Here is a 22,197-nt window from a genome sequence, read left to right as displayed (position 1 = left end):
GTTCTAAAACTTCTTAAACTTAGGTATTTATTTGAAGCAGAATCTAATGTGCTTTCATTCTCTATTTTGAAGATTTTCACCAGAAAGTAGTTCGCAGCTATTCATAAAAAGTTAATTTCCAATGGATCGAAAATTCTACTCAATATAATTTATAACTTATGGGAGATACGACAATACGTCATAGGATAGAAAGTTGCACATCATTTTTACTTTCACAGGCACACCAAGTTTGAAGACTGTTTGAATACATTAAGCGCCAAAATGAAAAAAACAGACATTGAAGAAATGATAGGACTAAAAACTACCAACACTTAGTTAGTCCTTGTCCCACGTTTCTCCCATTTTTAAAATATAATTTTTTCCTAGAATGAGCGACCTCTGCTGTTTTCGAGAGTGCCCGACTACGACCGGAAAGAGTAAGGCTGTGTTCTAATCGAGGGATGGTCGCTGAGTCAGACTATGATAAAATCAAATATCTTAATAATAATTGAAAGCATCAAAAAAAAAAAAAATGCCTCCACTAGCATGCACACGCCGTTGTCTCGACAACTTTATGTCTGTTCCACTGCACAAACTTTTTAACAATAAAGGTTTCGGTTTGTCTGCTATCACTAGTAGACAAACGAATTTGTTTTATAAACAAAACGTATATTGCATTAGGTCACAAAAACAGTCCAAACTGACTAAATGCGACTGAGGAAGAATGGGAAGAGGTTAGATCTCCCAAAGATTTATTGCGCGAAACGTTTATATTACTATGTTACTATCGATATACAGAGATAGTACGTAGACAATTTATAATATATAAAAATTTGTCATATTGAGGTTTGTATCCTCTATTCGCTATATTTTTACTTGCATGCTATGGCTAATTTGAAAGGATTTAAAAATATTCTTTGGAACATTGTTGATTGATCGTATGTAATATATGAAAGGAAAATGGTTCGGATACGATCAAAGAAATATTTCAAATATTAATTAAATAATTTTCTGCAAGCCAACGTTTCGACCCACGTTGCAGGGCTTCATCAGGGCTAAAAAAGATATAACTAGTAAAATAAGGTAAGAAAGTAAGAAAATAGATAACATGAAATAAACATAAACTAAGGTGTGGCTAATTATGATTTAAAATTTGTGAAAATTTATATAAAAATGAACAAAGTAAATTAAATGAAATAAAAATGAGAAAAGTATAAATAAACAAAAATTCCAAAAAGGTTTTATACAAATAATAAAAACGGAAATAATAAATAAAAAAAGTATCTAAAAAAACAGTACACATTAAAAGAGGGAAAAAGATTATAAATCAAAATCAAGAATTTGGTCTCTTTATTCCTATATTTATAAATCCCTTTAGTTTTGATTTTTATTCTTATTCCCATTTTTCCATATTTTAATGTGCAGTGTTTGGGCTGACTGGTTATTTACTGCTATTTGATAAATTCAAAGCTTTGTTTTACAATTTTCCAAGGATAACTGTCTATTTATCTACCACAATCTATTGGGAAAATTACGTAATTACATACATGGCCATTTCAACAGTTTTAGTACTTCAGTAGGTGAATCTTGTGGCATGTCTTAAGTTTTGTGGGATTTTAATTAAGAACGTTTTTATAATCTTCTAAAACATCAACAAAGGAAACATATTGAAAAAAAACCGTTTAAAAATATACACACATTACTTCTCACAGAAATCACTCAGCTACTTTAGTTTTTCTGACGCGTAAAAAACTGAAAGGATGCTGATTGTAAATAATAATTGATGGATTCGGACATGAGTGCCCGAGGCGGGAGGGCCCGCCGGGGTTATCTTCGTTAGATAGCCCTCGCTACAGTTGTCATAGGAGATAGCATTAGTTGCCAGTATGTTCATCAATTTGTTACACCGTATCCACATACGGCCAAATTTCTGCCAGTTCCGATAGGATGTATTCAGTTGGCATAACTTATACAATTTGACATACATTTTAACCACACATTGCAAAAAAGAACCTGCCATCAAAGGCTTAAAGACATATTATATATTGTCATATTAAAGGGTTGAAAAACAACATTATTTACTGTAGTATATCTATTAGTGTTATAAGGAAACCTGGAAAATAGAGAAAAAGAAATGATACTGGGTTACAAAACGTGGGATGAAACAATCTGGATTCTTTATGGATGCTTCAAAGGAGAAGGCGAAATTTTACCTAAACCTGGAAACGAATGAAGTTATAATAAGGATTAAGTTAAAGGAAGATTTCATTTGTCGTCCGCGCTCAGAGGACGAAGAAATGCCTGAGGATATTCTATGTAAATGTGACGCCTTTCACATATTACAATACTTGAACCAGGCAATAATTAAAGCTAAAGATGTTGCAATAATCAACCCTAAAACCTAATGAAGTATCAAATTCCTCTGTGACCTCTAGCCAAGTAAGGGATAACTCACAAAATATCCAAATGAGTCGAGGCGAAGAAGGCTTTATCATATCGTTAGTTTAATGATAATAATAATGTTCTCTTATTGGCACTCAATGCTCTTCAGAAAAAATCCATGCCCCAACACAGTGGCATCTATTAACTGGCAACGAAAGCACTGAGCCCTGAAAACGAAACCATTCACCAAAAATGTGTTATATCTGTCTATTAGAAAATGTTTGAGAGACAACGTATGCATAAAATATAAGCCCTTTAATATAATATTAGTGGAAGTAATTAGGACATATGTAGTTCTATTTGTAAATTGTTAGTTGCAATTGAACTCAAAATCCAATTTCCTTAGTACTGCTACCAAATATCTGGTTCCCTTTTGCAGAATGTGGATCATTTGACGTATTTTATAACTTGTTTTGCGAACCCAACGTAATGCGCACAACTAAACTTCTATATACAACATGATTTGAAAAATCTCTCAATATAAGTTACCATTGCCAGTACTTCTAAATGTACTGTAAATTTAAATTTTGGATTTCTGTAAAGAACTTTTCTATTATTGACTATCTAAAATTTCTATTATAGCGAGGGGGTGCCGATAGTTTAATGATATTTGAGAGAAAGATCTTAAGAACATTAAACGTATGGCACTGTCGATAATAGCGATCAGTTTAGGCTGCATTGTACATTGCATAATTCCCCGAATATGCCGGGAACAAGATGTGGTACAATATATAAAACTCTCAAGACTGAGGCCTAGCAGAAGGATTGCGACTCATTCATTATAAATAATTGTTTGGGTGTGTGGAAGGAAAAAGAGAGGAGGGCCACGATTGGTATGGGCAGACGAGGTTGAAACCGATGAACAGAAATGTTTGGAAACAAGATCTTGGCAGACTCTTGCCTTTGTACAAGACCTTTGTAGTGTCTGTGATGATGATGATGAATTTTCTATTACTATCAAGAAATTTTTTTCCCCATTAATTAGGATTCTTTACATCACTAGTGATTGTTTTTTGTTACACAAATGTAACAATTTTATAGACTGTAAGAAGCAATAGATGTTTTTTACCATATGATTTGACACTAAACTGTAACAGTGATGGACATCTCGGTTATTAGTTGGAGAGTATGAAGGAAATGCTAGAAAAAACTCACTCCGGTTGAACCTGCGGAATTCATGATGCAGCATCCGAAACGCATGATCAAGTGCAACTGGATGCAAAATAGATAAAAGAAATAATTTGCTTATTTGTGAAATGAGCTGAAAGGTGGCTGATAAAGAATGAAAACCGCTTACTCTAAACCCCGGCCTGAGTATCGGTGAAAACTGCATCTCCCAATATATCGATAGCACTTATCGAATGGCATCTTATCTTTAAGTGTTATCTGTTTAATTAAAAAATATTTCAATTTATTATAATTTATTGTCTTGTTTTTTAACGAAATCTTGACATGACTACCAACAAATGTTGTAGATCGAAATTACATGGTAATGCCCCTTCAGTTAACAATCGGAAATTCGTCTTTATAATAAAAATTAATCTTCAATAAAAACGTGAAATTTTTAATATTGAGTCTCAGTGTGTTCATTTATGTATGTTGTGTAGTATTTGAAGACGTTAAGCAAATATGTTAAACTCAGATCTAAATTGGTTTAGTTTCAGTGTTTGTTCTTTATTATTGCTTGGTGTTTATTCTTTTTTCCATACTTTTAGAACTTGTTCCATAGAAGGATAAAAGAATTGCAGTCGCTAGTATACTATTCTAAGATACGTTTTGTATTGTGTCCGATGTCATGAGATTTTTTTTATTCAGTTTTTCTCTAATAATCCCTAACAATCTTGTACCGTTTGTGAAAAGGCGATTGCACTGGCTAATCGAGAAATAAAGGTGAAGTGAGGTATACCACTAAAACCCTGGATTACTACTAAGGTTGTTTTAACAGAAAACATTTTTGAACTCTTTCGGAAAAAATGAAAAATGAATAGGAATAATGATCAATCAATGCCTACGATTATACTAAACGTATTACATATAAATCATTTATGTAATTATCAATATGAATTATTAGGAGTGGCAAATACGGCCCAACTGGGAGGAAGAAGGGGTAAAGAAGGCACTCACTCCTCTTCCATCTGCGCAAATTGTTGTAGAACATTTCACTTAAAGTTATTCAAATTTAAAATCAATTAAACCACCTCTGAAGTTAAAAATTGTGATTTTGCTGGTATCTATAATATAATGTTCTTTAAATAAAAAAAAAGTCATTGTCAGGTATCACCGTTTACAATATGTAAGTTAAAAGTTCAAATCCTCAAGAGTTAAGAAATTTAAAATACTAGATACTTGATAAACACTTACTTATAAGTTGTATTCAGGTCCTTTCTTAAATATTCAGGTGAAATACATCTTTCAAAAGTGATTTATTGATAAAAATATTTCATAATAGAGTTGAGAAATTAAAATATTTAATATACAGTCAAAACTGTTGGTAAATTTAAAATTTTGTCTCACTCCTTTCTCAAAAAAATTGCTTTTCGCCTTCGCCTAATTACATTGTACTAAGTTATTAATTTAATCATTATTAATTAATAATTATCTATTAAAATAATTTGTTTAATTACATTCTACTGCGTGAATTACAGTTATGTTTGATTAATTCCAGGAGAATTTAGCATAGGTTTTTTTTTTATAATAGACTTTTTTTTATTAGAAGAAAGTTTGTATAAATAAGATAATAAAAATAAATTAAAATAATTATATAGATACTGTTTTGACTAGTGTTGGACACCTATTCATACAGTTCTCCTCCTGAACAATCGACCATTCATATTTAACTGGTACGATAAGGCATCTAATGAATTAACGAGTTATGAATGGGAGCATACAATCGATTATATTTGAATGGTACTTCATTATTCTCTTATATCTTACTAACAACTTAATTAATGTAACATTATAGGGGAATTCTGCACGAGAGGTGGATCATAGTTACCCGATAATGTTCACTAGAAATTTCATGGCAACCTATTTGGAAATATCTTAAAGTAACTTTATTTCATTAAAATCCACATTAACATACGAAAAGTAACATAGGAATAGAAATGATTTGCTCACAGATAATAAGTGGCTCTGAAAATAATTATTAATTTTTGTTTTGAAAGAATTACTTCGACACTTTAGTTTTTATTTTCATTGAATAAAATTATAATTGAATATATTATAAATTAATAGCAAATTTTCAAAAAATCTTCCACTAAAATATCTTTAATTTGGTTTATTGGAAAAAACTTGACTGATTCTCATTGTTTGTAATAATAAACAATGGATAAATACAAAATACTAAAGGATTATATTAATAATTAAGATAGAAAAAAAGGCAAAATTGAAACATCCGATTCGATCAGCAAAAGGTGAGAACGTCCGATCTCTCCCGATCGTTTACGGCATCGTTATGCTTTGAAAAACTGTTCGTAATTCCCACTTCCAAGAACTTTAAAATAAGATTTATTGCGACAGAGAAATAAAAATTATTTGTTCATAATTTTCGATATCTATGGTCTTAAGATTTTTTCATCGCAATTTACAAAAATAGTGATAACTTAAAACTTGGGGACGCAAGTGAATGTTTTGTGATGAGCGCACTGCACTAGATTGTTATCTGTCAAACCTTAGAATACAAGCTTTTATGATTACTGTTTTCCCTAAATCTTATTTTAATATAGGTTTTTAATAATAGAAAAAAAATCTGTATACACTCAGTTATGTAAATCTAATTAAATTAACATGTATAGTCCCCATCAGGTTTTATGATATACTTTTAAAAATAGAAATCAGTGAAAGTAATGAAGTTTCAAATTATTTATTGTGGAGTAATTATAAATTCAAGTTTAATTTTGATTTAAACGATTTTTGAACATAATAAAAACATCCACCATCCTTAAAAACCTATTCACTTTTTTTACAACTTATCAAAAACCAGCTTCATGGTATTGTCTATATAAATTTGGATACCCCAAACTAAGAAATTAATACATATTTACATTTTGTAACTTTATTAACACAGTTATATTTAAACGAGTGTCGAATAAAATTTAAATGTTAGTCACCTCTAGGCATGAAGAATACGCATTTAATTCTCACTAATATTTGTTTCTTATAAGTGTTTTTCCGAAGCTAGGAACCTCGAAAATATCATTTATTTTTTATTCCCTTCTCTTGTTTCTTCATTTTCTGATAATCATTCATTCTTTCAGACTTAAGTGGCCTTTTCCATTACTCAGTGCATTTATAGCTAGTGTGTTATCTATTACAAGAATCTTTATTTTTTCGATCCACTTTATTAACTCCTCTCAGTTTTAACAGTCTATATTATTTTAATTTACAGTTATTAAAGTCCCTCTTTAACTTGTTTGAGATAAGCTTTTGATCGAGTCTGGCATCCTTTAAAAGCACGTTTGTTTAGTACTTTCTTTATTAGGTGTATTCATGATCTTTACTTTAACATGTTAAATGGAAAAACTTACGTTAAATGGAAAAATATTTCCTTCTTTTACCATGTTAAAACAATATAACATATTAAAGAGAGTCTGTTACTAAGTCTGTTAAATGGAGAATAACGTCACGCAACAGACCAGCTTAGCTCTTCACCGTTTTGTTTGTTTTTGTGTAAGGTAACTTGCTCGTTGTTTGACTTTTTATTATATTAGGTATTATTGGGATGTTGTTAAAACTAATAAAGCAATGGATGATAATAATAATGTAATGACAGTTGTAAATTAGCTCATCTTGATTCTCTTCCTCACAAGTAATAAGATAAACAAGGGACTCAGTAGCCCAACTTTCACACAAATTCTACTTTTCACTTACTTTAGGCATGTTGTAATAAATTACTTTAATCAAAACTAAGAAGTAAACAATAACATGAAGTTTTAAAAGGAATGGTTATAAAACAAGTTGCTATAAAAATCCACTAGGAGTTCTTATCCATTTAACATTTAACATGACTTTAAATAGGGCTGCTCACAATCCTATACTTATAACATTTAACAAGATAAAACATTTTAGATTTGACACAATATCATGAATATCCCTATTTTATAGTTAATTTTCGCAATCTTTGAAGTTTTGAAAGCTGTGTTGGGAGCCGAGGGAGTTATAGCAACAAGTTTGACTATCTCCTGACTCTAATAGTAATATAATCTGACTCGCCTGACGGCGCCGGCTCTAATCCGGCCTGGGGGGTTGCTTGAAATGAAAATTTGACCCCCCACCATGATTAGAATAGAGTGGTACCCTATAGATAATCCCCTCCTATGTCAGGGGTGTACCAGGAAGTGGATCATAAAAAAATAATTATTCGAGCAATTGTTCCTGGTCCACTTTCCGGAGCCAAGTAATGTTCGAAGGCGATACATATAATCCTATAATTGATGCTATAATTACATCTGATTTTTATATAAACCGTTTTGAGTTTTAACGGTTTTATAATATCTCATTTGAATTTAACATAACAGAGACATTGGTTAAAGTAAATTTAATAAGATTTTGATTCTATTTATTTTTAAATAAAATATTTTTAACGTTAAAAAATATTATAGAAGGAATAAATATCAAAAAGTATTGAGTAAAACTGCATTAGAGTTTTGATTCAGTGTGAATAATAATCGTTCCAAAGGAAAATATTTAATTATCTCAAATAAATCTCATCAGTAAGGAACTCAACGAGCGTTAGGCTACACAAACAACCCTAAATTATTGTTAAATGTTCTCATAATAAATTTTAGAAATCCTATAATATATGATATGAAAAATTTCAACATTAGTGTTATTTATTGGTAGTATGCATATTTTCTCCACGTTAAAACCTATTCCTGAAAAAAAAAAAAAAAAAAGCCAGAAACGGCTAGGTAGGGAGAAAAACTTTCCCCAATTTCTTTATTACCTAGGTCTTACTTTTCTAAGCGGAAGGGGGCTATCCCTAAAACAGTGCTGACAACCGCTATACAGCCCTAGAGCTATAAATAAATAGAGCACCTTAATAATAAGATTATTCGTCAGATTTGGCTCAGTTCCTGATTCAGAATGCCGTGACCAGCGGCGGCCTTCTAAATATTCTCGCCGAGGCGGGCCGCTTTGATGATAAGCTAAACATTCGCTTCATCAGCTCTCCCGCGCCCATTGACGCTTAGGCAAACACATCGTTCCGTCTCGGGTATCGATGGTAATCCCAATCATTGGTATAAAATCGATTATTCATAAAGTGTAGTAAAGGTTTCCTTAGACTAGTACTGATCATCTAAAACTATAAATCGCCGACGTTCTTTCAAAACCTTTTGAGCTAGTGAAATCTATTAAACTGTATAAGTATTAATGCCTTGCCCTACGCACTAATACATGCGACAAGAAGGAATCAAGTAACTAAAGTAAAAAAATATAACACTAATATTTACAAAAGTGTCTTCATTAATGAATATTAAAAATTAAAAAGGCAAGCAACTGCTTTATATGATTTATTTTCGGGCTCCCAAGAACGGGAATACAGTTTAGCTTTTCCTTGATCACCGAAAAACTTGATAAATATTACATTTTTATAATAAAAAGACAATTAAGATGTAAAAGATATGACAGGATACTTACGAAACTTTCTAGGGAAGAATTTGGTCAAAGGTGATTTTTGGAATGTGAGAATTCGTTTATTACAAGTTCTCTTTTTTCTCCGTTCTTATTCTATTCAAATTCTATCCGAGTTTTTTAAGAATGGTGGTGGTGGGAAGGAGGAAAGAGCGGGTATATTTGGAAACTGTCTGGGAAGATATGGTAAGGGAAAGATTGGTGAGGGAGAAAAGGACATTATCGTAAATAGTGAACGAATTGGGTGAACTACGAGGCTGTCTTAACTGGACGATCAACGTCTAAGTCACCCTAAGAAAAAATCAAACACAAGGTATATATCTGAGGGTCCTAATTTAACATTTGAAATTCAATGAGGGCATTCGGCCATCGCCGTCGCACTACCTTGCTCCAGTTAGGACACGGACCGAGGTGCACAAGAAAGGAACAGACTTTGATAGAGGTTCTCCTAGATTGACTACACGCAATGACCTATCTAAGAGGAAGAATTTCCACAAACTGATTAAAAATCTATTTATTTTAATACTAAGGGGTAATATAACTTATTCAGGTTCAATAAATTTATTTTTGCATCCTAACTATCGAGGGTAGCAAAGTTGGTCATCAAAAACAAAATTGCCATCAGAACCGAAAGTTTTACTCGCACTATGTTTTGGATATCAAGTAACAAATTTGGTTCCGTGTATTCAATTTCGTGCACAATCTATCCGACCGTTTCTCTGGTTTTGATCAAATCCTTAAGAATTGTGGAGGATGGTCCCAATGATTATATCAGATTTCGTCCACTATTTTGCGTAAACGAAACTACTATCTTCCACCTAACTACTAAGATACTATTACTTTAGATTATGCAGGCGTTAACGTGTTTTTCTATATTTCGAAATGGGTTCTTCCGATTCGGTTCAAATTTGAAAATTGGTCTAAAAATGATCCAGTACGAATCTGACACCGTCCAATATTTTCGTTTACGCATTCGCAAATGTATTTTCCTTAACACGCATTTATTTCGTCAGATTTGAACCTAAGTTTGAGGAAAATTGAAAATCGATGTTGACATGGGTCATCATATTTCCTTACAACGCCTATAATTCCAGAACAGTTATCCGCTTTAGTTCAAAAAGGTTGGAGGAAAGTTGAGGAGTATTATTTGCATGGTTTAGTATCAACTTTAACAAATACCATCAAGTATTTTCTATATCTAAGAACATCTATATTATATGTTCATGCGAAAAACTAATTTCCTTGCAGTAGCAATGGTTGAATAACGGCTGGTCCCGTCGATTTTATTTTAATCGAACCTTATAATTCACTTCTTATATTAACCTTGAAATATAGGTAAAGGGCTGTAAAGGGGGGAGAATTTACAAAAAAAGGACATTTCAGAAAAGAAAAGGTAATAAAAAAAAATAGTCAAAACGTGCCAAAGCGACAATATATATCTGAAATAACAGAGATTCATCACCAAAAAATATTAATTGAATTAAATTATTAGTTCAAATTTTGTATTTATATTACACAGGGCGAAGAAGGGGAATGCTAGTTATAATATAAATTCCAGTAGGTTTAGATTTAAAAAAAAAAAGTAATGGATGTTGCCCAATATAGATATTGGCCGATAGTAAATAAAAAAAATATTGTATAATGCAAATATACTTTAGAAGCGGGAATCTCTTAATGATAAGAAGTGGAACACGTGGGCTAAGGGCGCAGATGCCACGGGACACCTAACCAAACACTATACGTCTCTTATCTTCAACGCTCTTTTTGCCTTCCTACAATCCAACAGCTACAACCTGCTTTCCTTCAACACCCATCTTCTTTATCAAGTCCGATGAGTACTTCCTCCAAGAGTGTCAGGAAGTAGCGAGGTACTGGATAAGTCCGAGTATCCTTTAGCATAATTAAGGTCGAATGCTGAGAATGTGCCTACCGAATATCTAGATATCAAGACTAGATATTATTATATATAAGATTTTCAAAACTTGATTCATAGCCTTTTCTTAAGAGTTTTTTTTATTTTTTTTACTTTATTAAGTTTATTCACAACTGTAAAAGTATTTTTACAACCAGCGAATGAGATGTAGAGAGAGAGAGAAAAAAAAAAAAAGAAAAAAAAAAAAGTCATGAAGGCATGATGGTTAAGGTCATCCAATGATGCCTCTCCATTAAAATTGAAATTTAAAAATCAATTTAAGAACGTCGTCTCGTATCTGCTAAGTCTAGTGTTGATAGTCCTTGAATTAGAGGGTTAGTGTGTGATGGAAGTGCGTCGTGAAACCGTTTATATAATGATTTAATGGTTGTTTGTACGTAGGCAGTTCGTAAGTCTTTGTGTAAGTTCTTGTTACTGATGTAGGGGGGAGCACTACTGATCAGTCTTAGTAATTTTGATTGAAACTGTTGCAGTTTCAGTAAGTTAGTTTTTTTGGCATATCCATAAATTTGTGCACCGTAAGTCCAAATTGGTCTGAGAAGGTAAGTATAAATCTTTAGTTTTTCTGAAAGTGGTAATTTTGATCGTTTATTTAAAAGATGAAATAATAATTTAAGTCGGAAATTTAGCTTTTGTTTTGTTATTTTTATGTGGGGAGTCCATGTAAGTCGTTTGTCTAATGTCAATCCGAGGTATTTTATTGTGTCTGTCCGGGTTAAACTAAGAGTTAAGAGCTAAAAAAAAATAGTAAGTATTAGTTATGGTGAATAAAATTCTCCAGAAGAAAGAGATATCCTGTATAAAGGATCCTCATAAAAAATCTAATCTTAAGCGATTCTACATTCATTAGTCTGAACCGACAAGTCTTTGAGGCATTAATCGCCAAAAACCGCTGGTAGTTTTCAAAATTCTTTTAACGCTTTGGATAACGATGCGGGAATTCGAAATTCCAGGATTAGGAGAGCTGGAAGAGGTTACAAAATCCACTACGACACCAAAAATACCAAAAGACGCATAAACGAAGAATTGGTTTAAAAATAAGGGTAATCACAAAAGTCACAAAATATTTACTGATGGGTCTCACTAAAGGCTTCATCCATCGTCTTCAGGCCTTATTTACACAAATGCAAAAGCAGCCTGGTTTACAAGTACAATATTTTCAAAAACTCGGTAATTCTTCAATCATTACTGCTAAGTCTGACGAGACTCATCTCACTCTCTCCTCAGATCATACTTCTGAGCATATTTTGTTAAATTAAAAAATTAGAAAAAATATTTATTAGTATATAATAAGAATTTTTATATACTTTTATCAAAAGAATTTCGTAAAACATCGAGTTTTAACCCCAAAACCGTCTGTCTATAATTTAATTAAAATACATGGTGGAGACATGGAAAGAATCTTAGCAGTTTGAACTGATGAATACCAAAATCACCGCAGGATATTTGAAAACAACTTTGACTTAAAATATGGAGTTTTGTACATATTATAGAAATTTGAACATAGAAAATTTAAAATGATACAGTTTCGAACATCTTGTGGAGAATCAGAAGAATGGAGATTTGATGTAATAAAACACTTATATCTATTTGTTATAATATAATGATAAAAAATAAATAATAATAATACCTATTGATGTACTAAGAGAGGCTCAACGGTCGGGCCTCTTAGACACAGCACGTATAGTGCGATTGTTTTAAATATTTGAAAAAAGAAAATAAATAAATAAACAAAATATGAAGGTGGTTGGACTTCTAGGTCCCCCACCTCTGATACTCAACCAGCAATAGCGAGAAAAACCAAAAAAATAATATAATGAAGAGTAAATCAGAATAAAAAATTGAATCCACTGGTGTTAACAAGGAGCTGAAGGTACGTAATTTGGAAAGAAATTGTATGTTTGGCTTAAAACATCTAACTTCGAAAAATTACAACATTTGTAAAATAATCTAATGTTATGGAAACATAAATAAAATACCGCAAACATTTCAAAACTTGAAAAGAATTGTTTATCATAATGTTTTTACTAAATCGCTATCAAGCAAAAGGAATGATAAAATATTGAGCAATATGTTTGTTATCGAAAGATACATGAGAAATTTCTCATCTCTGTTGGAGAGCCTGCCAATATATTTTCTTGGATTCAATCTATCAAGATCTTGATCAATCTTGCCGAGTAATGATGTTTGTTATGAAGAGTTGGCTCATCTCTTAAGATGGTTTGGTTTGAAAAGATTTCATTTGCATTATAAAAAAACATTTTGAAATCAACAGACCTACTTTTTCCAATCTGATGAGAAACCACACAGAACCTGCGAATTCAGTAAACCTATTAGTAGTATTTAATAATAAATTCTTAGCAAGTAATAAATTATATTAATTACATAATTATGAGAGATATTAATTATAATTGGATTATTCATGCGATTCAAAATAAAATGTATCTAAAATGTATGAAAATTAAAAAAAAATGTCATCCTCCACTCTTAACACAAGCCATCGCTGGTTGCCTGTCTCAAAAAATAAATCTCTCTTGATCTTGAATCATTGACGTGATTTTTGTTGGAAAAAAATTGAATTTTAAGGAAATAATGGAGAGGATTTACAATAGTACTTTCTCTTCGAAATTTGCAGATTATACAATAATGAACCTGCACCATACCATACCATAACATATGTACATATATACACTATACCATTACCATATCAATTTAGATGATTCGAGATAGATTTTATTTTAGATTATATTTATCTTGGACAATAAACTAGCCCACAAGTTAATCTTAGCAAAATTTTTCGTCCAGGAAATAAAATACTTTTAAAGTTATATAGAACACTTCATGCTCAATATAATGGAAACTATCTCACAAAAAATATTATAGTTACCTTTTTATATTTATATCAAATTTTATAAAATTTGAACCGTTACAGAACTCTTAACATTTACACTTAAGCCCGAACGTATGAAAGTTCCCGAGATACGGTTCTTCCACGATCAGCTTTTTTTTATGAACAAAACATCAGTATTTAGTGAGTAATAGGGAAACTACTAACCCCACGAAGATATTCATAATAAACTACTATCATAGAAATCGTTACACGTAAAGAAATCTATTAGCACTCAAATTGAAGCTAGTTCAATGTGTTAAAAAGTAGATAATAATAATCATTTTCGTAGGAGCAGTAGTTTTCATGATATTTATTATTATTATCAGATGGGCGACAGACCATAGTGGTCTAAGTCCTCGTATTGGGAAATACATCGCGCGTTTCTTGATGTGTTTTTTTCGTAGGGTGGGTTCCTCACTCCCACGCCTATTTTTTTGTGAGTGCCACCCATTGGCTAACGGGCCTCACAAATGCCCGGGGAGAGTTTGTGAGTAAGTTTTGCATTATTTTATGCTTGAAAAAAGCTCGTGGTGGGACCGGGATCCGATCTGACAACCTGTACTATACTGTCGCGTTGCCACGCTGGTACCAGTATTACGCTGGTACTCCTGATGATTTCATAATATTCACAATATAAAAAAAAAAAAAATTTAATGACGATATAATGAAATCAATTTTTGATTTTGGAATTTTTATTTTGAAATTGTGAATTAATTTGGGGAAAACTATATCTCAGGAATTATTAGACATACAGGAGTCTATAAACAATCAAATGAAAGCTTATTAAATGTACTATAAAGTAATTTGTATAAAATGTTCCTAAAAATTTATCCTACTTTGTAGGAGTAGTAGTTTTCATGATATTTGCCAAAATAAATTCACAAAATGTTGATTTCTAGTTGTTCGAACAAATTATTTGGTTTATGAAAAACTATATTAAAAATATTTTACCTCTTTGAAAAAACTTGTTTATTATAAACTACTTTATAGGGCATTCATAAAACTATAATTTGGGTAGAAAACAAAAACCTGTACGAATAATAAATAGTTCCGGAGATAGAAACCTACAACTCCTACGAAAATTATTGTTAAAAACTCATCATAGAACATTGAACTAGCTTCGATTTTAGTCCTAATAGATATCTTTGTGTCTAACGGTTTCTACGATACATTTTTTCATAAATCAAAAGGTTTGTCCGAACAAATAGATACTAACATTTTGTGAATTTATTTTGCATTACAACTCCCACGATAATAATTATAATAAACTGCTTCATATTACATTTAACTAGCTTCAATTTGATTGCTAATAAACATTTGTACGTCTAATAATTCCTGAGATATAGTTTGTTTTGCCCGATCAACTAGATATGAACATTTCAGGAACTTATTTTGGCTAATATCATGGAAACTACTACTCCTATGAAGTAAGATAAATATACGAATATTTTTTAAAAATTACTTTATATTAAATTCAATAAGCCTTAATTTGATTGCTAACAGACACCTGAATGTCAAAGAATTCCAGAGGTATAATTTTCCCCAAATGTTGCTTTTATTTTATAGCATAGATTTAATAATGTTTTTTTTTATTGTTTACTTGCACTGTCTGCAATGTTATATTTACAATGTAAGACATTATTTTGAAAATGTAGTTGTCATAAAGTTACTCTAGACCAAATTTTAAAAAAATAAGGCTGTCATTAGAAAGATAGTTAGATAATCTATAACTATTATTAAATTGATTTTTGTGATCAGATTGATCGTAATGCTGAGGAGCAAAGTTTGTAATTGAAAAAAAAAAATTGTAAAATTAGGCACTTACTTGACTATCGTTTTGAAAACATCCCTTGATCAAATTCTAATTTTATGGTAGTCATTCAACACAGAACTAAATGCTCTAAATCATTTTTACAATAAAATGATATATTTAGAGAGTACTGTTGAAAATTTACCACGGAAATCGGGACAAACTTAGTTCATTCTTATTAGGTGCAAAATGTATTAATTAAAACAATTACCTGATTCTTCAAAAACTAAAATCCTTATTTTACAGGTTTATTATTATGATAGTTTCTCTTCTTCCTTCCTATGCAAACTACACAATAATCTCATGTATACAAAACTTTTGGTTAATGAAAAACTATATTTCAAAAACTATTAGACGTACAGATATCCATCAGCACTCAAATTGAAGCTAGTTAAATATAATATCAATTGGATTATATGTACTGTCGTAGCATTTGTAGTTTTCATGATGTTTGCTGAAATAAATTTACAAAATGTTGGTATCTAGTTGTTCGGGCAAACCTTTTGAATTATGAGTAAATATATATACCAGGTATAAGTAAATATATGTCTCTTGCCTTTTAAATACCATTCACATTGCACAGTTCACTGATTGGGAGACAAGCCTATCAATTCCCAATCTGGGTAAAATTATATCGATAATCCGCACGTATCGAAAAATAGAAACCATTGGTGGACATAAGTTAGGTTTTAGTCTCGAGGTTGGGGTGTTTAAGGAACTCACAAAAAAAAAGTGAAGATTGTCAATTGTCAATATTTTATCCAATATGGAGGTGATCTGGTAATTATCTTATGAATTTAATGATCTAAATTTTATAAAACAATCATTTAATTTTTAACAATCATAACCAGGTTTTTAGTTTTTTAGTGATATTAAATACAGTAAAAAAGTAAGAAAATTACGATGTATTAGGAGAATACCGGTTAAAGATCACCGAGAAAATCGGGGCAAAAATAGTTCCTTCTAATTAGATGCAAAATACATCAATTAAAACTATTTCCAACTTTATCTGATTTTTTTTAAAGGATTTTTTTTTTCGTTCTGATTTTACTGGCCTTTGAAAGGCCTGTCAGAACTTCTGTTTAGTAATAAATTTTATTATTTACATTAAATGCCTTATTATACTAAGATCCAATCGAAGAGAAGAGCCAAAGCCCAGCCTTTATTGTTATTGTTGCTGTTGCCCCAGCCGTCGGTATATCGGACCTTTGAACCCGGCAGGGCGCCTCCTTGGTTAATTGAAGCTGCAGCCGTCATAGTGACGAAGTGCTTTAGTGATCTATAGTTGAAGTGAAGGCATCCCACAAGGACTATCCCAATCACTGTTTAGTCCACTAATATTTCACTTCCCCGGTGGTTAACCTTACAAATGTAAACATCAGTTTTGTTTATTTACTGTCGAGTTCATGAGACAATAGTAAGTAAAATAAAACGGTTCTACGTTTAGCTTTCTCGTCGTAGTTTACAAAACAGGTGAATAATGAATATGTAAGATATATCCAGCTGAAAATATGACAAAATCTTTTAATTTATTTTACAAAATATAAAATTGTTTTAAATTTAAATTCTTAATTTATATACCTTACTATCAACATTCCGATAAAATATAATAATTTTTTACAAAAGGATCCCATTCTATTTTAGTCTGTTCCCAATCCTATTTACTTTCCTTCTTGCTGGCAATTATTTAGCAATAACTGTTAACACATTGTAGTATAAAATATAAATTAAAGAAAGAAAGTAATTATATAATATTATGTCAATAACATTCTCGTTTACCGGGAATGTGGTAGAAATGAAATTTACACCCTGGATCTAAGGTTTGCATTGTACACCTCCGTTCTTAAATAAAGGTAGTATATGTACATCTAGAGTTGAACTAGAAAAAAGATGTTCCATGGTATCCCTAATTATCATATCTATTCAGAGTTTTCTTTTTATTTATTTTTTTCTAATCAATCAAAAGGTATAGGATTGAGATAGGGACTAACACCTGCAGTTCTAACAGCCCCTATTGATAAAGATGTTCCCACGTCCTTATCTATAACAGTTTAATTTGACGATTCCAAAGGGAGGCCAGGAACCGGAGAATTCCCACCAGATGAATTTCAGAGTCTATGGTAAACATGCATTACATTAATTAAAAAGAAAAAAAGAGAGCGAGAGAGACACGAAAATTTACTGATTAGAATCACGTCAACATATCTCAGAATACAACATAAATATGATGAATTAACAAATATTTTCGAACATAAACAGTATAAATTATAAAAGGAAACCGTAAATAACCGATTTTTTTTTTACATCTCCATTTCGTTAAAATATTTATTATACTCTCGAAAATTATAATATAGTAAAAAAGAAAATTGTATATAAAAACTTTTTATTTTAAATTTGTTTTTATGTTTAATTGCATTTTTATCATATTTAAACTTATTTTTCTTACCACTAATGCATCTAAAGTTTATTTTTTATTTTTTAAGTAAATAAAACTTTTTATTTTAAATTTGTTTTTATGTTTAATTGGATTTTTATCATATTTAAAATTATTTTTCTTACCACTAATGCATTTAAAGTTTATTTTTTATTTTTTAAATAAATACATGGTGAAATGAGAGCCAGTAAATAGGTCTATATAGGCGAAAATGGAAAATGAAAAAATATATTTATGTCATCTAGGAACATTTTTTTGCATTATAAAAAGAGTTATTCTTCTGGTTTGTTTTATGATTTCCTTATGAGGCTAATGTCCCTAATAAGATCTTAAACAGGACTCTTACCTTCTTGGTACAAGTTCAATCAACATTTTTGAGCATCCAGACGAGTGGCAAGTTTTGGGTAATTCTTGATTTTTTATATCTTTTATTTTTCACCTATTGCTCCCATTTTTTCTTTTCTTCTTTCGACAAGGATTTTCGGGGCTATTTGTAAATTGAAAGACAACAAGAAAAATCGACCAATGCCATTTCCTCTTAAAATGTACAGAGCTAATTTTATTTTAATTAAAAAAATAAACTAATGTAAACTAAAGCATATTAAAGAGTCAGGGGTACAGTACTTTGTAAGGAAGTACTGTTACTAGTTAAACGGTTGTGCGAGGAGGTGATTTGGTCAGAATAACGCTGGACCGCCAGATTTTTAGCCAATTATCCACTTGAGACTGGGTGGACCCCGGAGGGCACCCAACTCAACAGCTACAGGTAAAAAATAATTATTTGCCATAGCCGGATTCGAACCCGGGTCCTTGGAGTTAGTAGTCCATTGCCTTACCACTCCCACAAGGAAATTGTTAACCTCCTAAAATACAAAATAAACTTTAAAATAATATAATATAAAATGTTGTTCAGTTACAGTACTTTCAGACATTTTTAAGGAAAAAGGCCAAAATAACAATAAATTTGTCTTGACTGAAATTTAGTTTTACGTTTTCAAACAATAATTTCAAACTTGTTTGTTCTGTTCCAACGAGATCCAAAACATGAGTAGTACCGTTTCAAAACCTGTACCTGTAAGCAGTTTCGTATCGTCTTGGAACAAACCTATTGAAACATTTGAGCATTGCATGATCTTCCTAGGGTATGAAGATTACTGCCAAGACAACAAGTACCCACGGAAACGTTTTAATACGTATATGGTTACTGTTACGTTTCTTTAGGTCATAGCTTGCTCTTATAAAGCCTGCATCAATAAACAGTCTAACACCAAAAGATCTTTTCAAATGTTTCAAACCATTTGAATTCGTATAATTGGGCAGGTAGAACAAATGTATCCAAAAAATTGAGTTAAAAAATGCTATTTAGTCGATATCATTATCTTTAATTTTTATGAATCTTCTGGTTCCCATTTATTTACATCCTAACTTAGTATTTGATAAATGATGACTAATAAGTATAAAATTTTAATTGTAGGCTTCAGAATGATAATTATGAACTATTTTCAGCAGGATTGGTATTTTTGGAAATTTAAATAAACAAATTAAATAGAAAACAGAATATTGTGCATAACTGAAACTAACGTAATAACATAAATGTAGTAGAGGAAGCACCTATATAACAAGGAAGAGTTTCTAAAGAATTAAAATAATAAAATTCAGGTACAAACAACATTAATGTACATAAAATAATCAAGGGAGAGACCATAACGCTATGCCTAAATGAAAATTTAATATCCATCAGAGAAATGAAAGTTCTTTTATTTTTTTATCGTTATAATCAAAAACACAACAGAGTTGTTATTATAAGAAGTCGATGTCCTCTGAGGATTTTATGAATCGGAGCCAGCACAATTCAGCAATTGAAACAAAAAAAACATCAATAAAGCTTTTGTTATCAGCACCATTGATAAAGAGTTATGAATGAGTGATTCACTAATGGAAATTCTGGTTATAGGCTCCTCATTGAGGGTATATAATGTCAAGATTTTATAATTAATTGTTTTAGTAATATTCTTGATAACTCTTAACCACGAATTTCATTAATTAATTAGGTAAAATTTTATTTATAAAATGTAAAAAATGTTACATCTGTAAATCAGATTATGCCGAACTTTGAATATAAATTTTTTTATGTTTATATTATATTTATATAGCTAGAATTATCGTTGTATTAATTGATATGATATAATTTTGAATAATATATTCTTAAATATTTTTTTAATTCGTTGGATAGGTTCAAGTATTTAGGTTCTACGGTAACTGGAAAAAACGGAATCGATGAGGAAATAAAAACCAGGTTAAAGGCAGGAAATTTTTTTATTTTTCAATTTCTAAATTTTAAGGATGCGAAACGTGGGCTCTTACACTACGGAAAGGACAGCGCCTTAAGGTTCTTGAAAATAACCTATTACGTAAACTTCCGGGTAACGTCCGAGGAGTAGACCGGAACGTAGATGGGAGGACTGCGTTAAAACTGATTCAGTAGATTTGGGTTTGGAAGGGCATCGGTGGACAGATTTATGTAGATAACGATTGGAGGTGTCGGCATCGAACCTTCGGGTTCACTAAGCCTTTATTATTACTATTATTCATAATATAGTACGAACTTAGTTATTTTGTAACTAATAAGTAATCCTATACAACTAATGGTCATTCAATTACCGTTTGGCATGGACTGGCGTCCTGAAGTTCTCGGTTCTGGAAATAGTTCAGATAGTAGTTGCTCCAGAGTACTGTCAACCATAATTTAAATCTCTATCTGGTGCTCTCAAAGGGAAATGCATGAACATAACCACAAGGAACACTGAAGTAATCCAGCAAATGTAGTAAACGTTAGATGGACGATATCAATGTTTATGCACTAACTTATTTGAAGAAACAATTATTAAAATCCGTAAAAAAATGTTTGCAGTTCTCTGCGATTTACGCCTTTAGAACGCATTGGAGAAATAACAGATAAAAACTCATTTTAAAATAAACTTTCTATGAAAATCCTTTATTGGAAATATCTCTTTCGATTGGAAATTGCAGGTTAAGTGCGCTGGAGAAGAGGTAGCAAAGTCTAAACTCTCAAAGAAAACAAGAGAGATGTCAATTACCACTCTGAATAGTTTCTCAATTGATTTATCGTCAGAAAAGTTTATGACACTTTGTATTTCTTACATATAGCAATTATTTTAGTTAAACTGTTGCATCATTTTTAATCAGAATCATGATCATATAGTGTTAACAAATCTTACTTCCATAGCTGGCCGAGAGTCTTGCTAAGCTCGGCATTGTGGAGGGTAGGATACTGGTCGGAGAGGCGTCTCCTGGCAGCCTGGGCCCACACCATGAAGGCGTTCATCGGCCTCTTCACGTGGGCCTTCTTCTTCTCCGAGGAGTTCCTAAAATATATGTAATAGTATAATTAGTGGTTACAGTAAAACTAAGTTCACTAAAAATAATAATAGTGTGACTAATATTTCACAATAGACAATTAGATGAGTCCTAGACAACAAATGAGACAAATCATTTCAAATTTTTTATAGCAAAAAAAATCTAAAAAGAAACCATTTCGAAAAATAAGCTAGCCCAGAAAAATACATTTGCCATATTTGGAATTTGATTAAATTAATACTGGGAAAATTTCATATAAACAGGATTAACAGAATTCGATGTTATGACATTTAGTCCAAAAGCCCAAGAGGAGAAAAAATTAATTGTTTATTACTTTAATGAAAACTATACAGAGGAAAGTCAAAACTTATAACTCTAATGGTATTTATTATTATTTTATGGGCAACAGACCATGGAGGCCTAAGTCCTCGCACGATGTATTAATAAATACAGTTTTTTCGCAGTGTGGGTTCGTCACTCCACGCTTGTTTTGTAAGTGCCACCCATTGGCTAACGGGCCATACAAATGCCCCGGGAGAGGTTGTCAGTGAGTTTTACATTATTTTGTGCTTGGAAAAAGCCCGGGTGGGACCGGGGATACGATCTCACAACCTGTGGGTTGGTAGACTGGCGCGTTACCACGCTGCTACCGCTGCCCCCTAATGGTAAGGGGGAATAAAAAATATAAAAAGGTTTTT

General features: G+C 31.4%; 1 protein-coding gene across 2 annotated transcripts in view; it reads right to left on the bottom strand.

Moving 5' to 3' along the window:
• The window catches only part of LOC106677687 (transcription factor Sox-9-B), a 62,279-nt gene that overhangs the window by 6,791 nt on the left and 33,291 nt on the right, over window positions 1-22,197 (bottom strand). For both annotated transcript variants that reach the window (XM_014415753.2, XM_067049450.1), the window contains exon 2: window positions 21,361-21,507. In XM_014415753.2, the coding sequence (XP_014271239.1) occupies window positions 21,361-21,507 (147 nt within the window). The remainder of the gene's footprint in view (window positions 1-21,360; window positions 21,508-22,197) is intronic.

Source organism: Halyomorpha halys, unplaced genomic scaffold (genome assembly GCF_000696795.3).
Source record: "Halyomorpha halys isolate HHAL.00 unplaced genomic scaffold, Hhal_1.1 Scaffold106.1, whole genome shotgun sequence".
Classification (NCBI taxonomy): Eukaryota; Metazoa; Arthropoda; class Insecta; order Hemiptera; family Pentatomidae; genus Halyomorpha; species Halyomorpha halys.
This window is presented reverse-complemented; position numbering and strand designations above follow the sequence as displayed.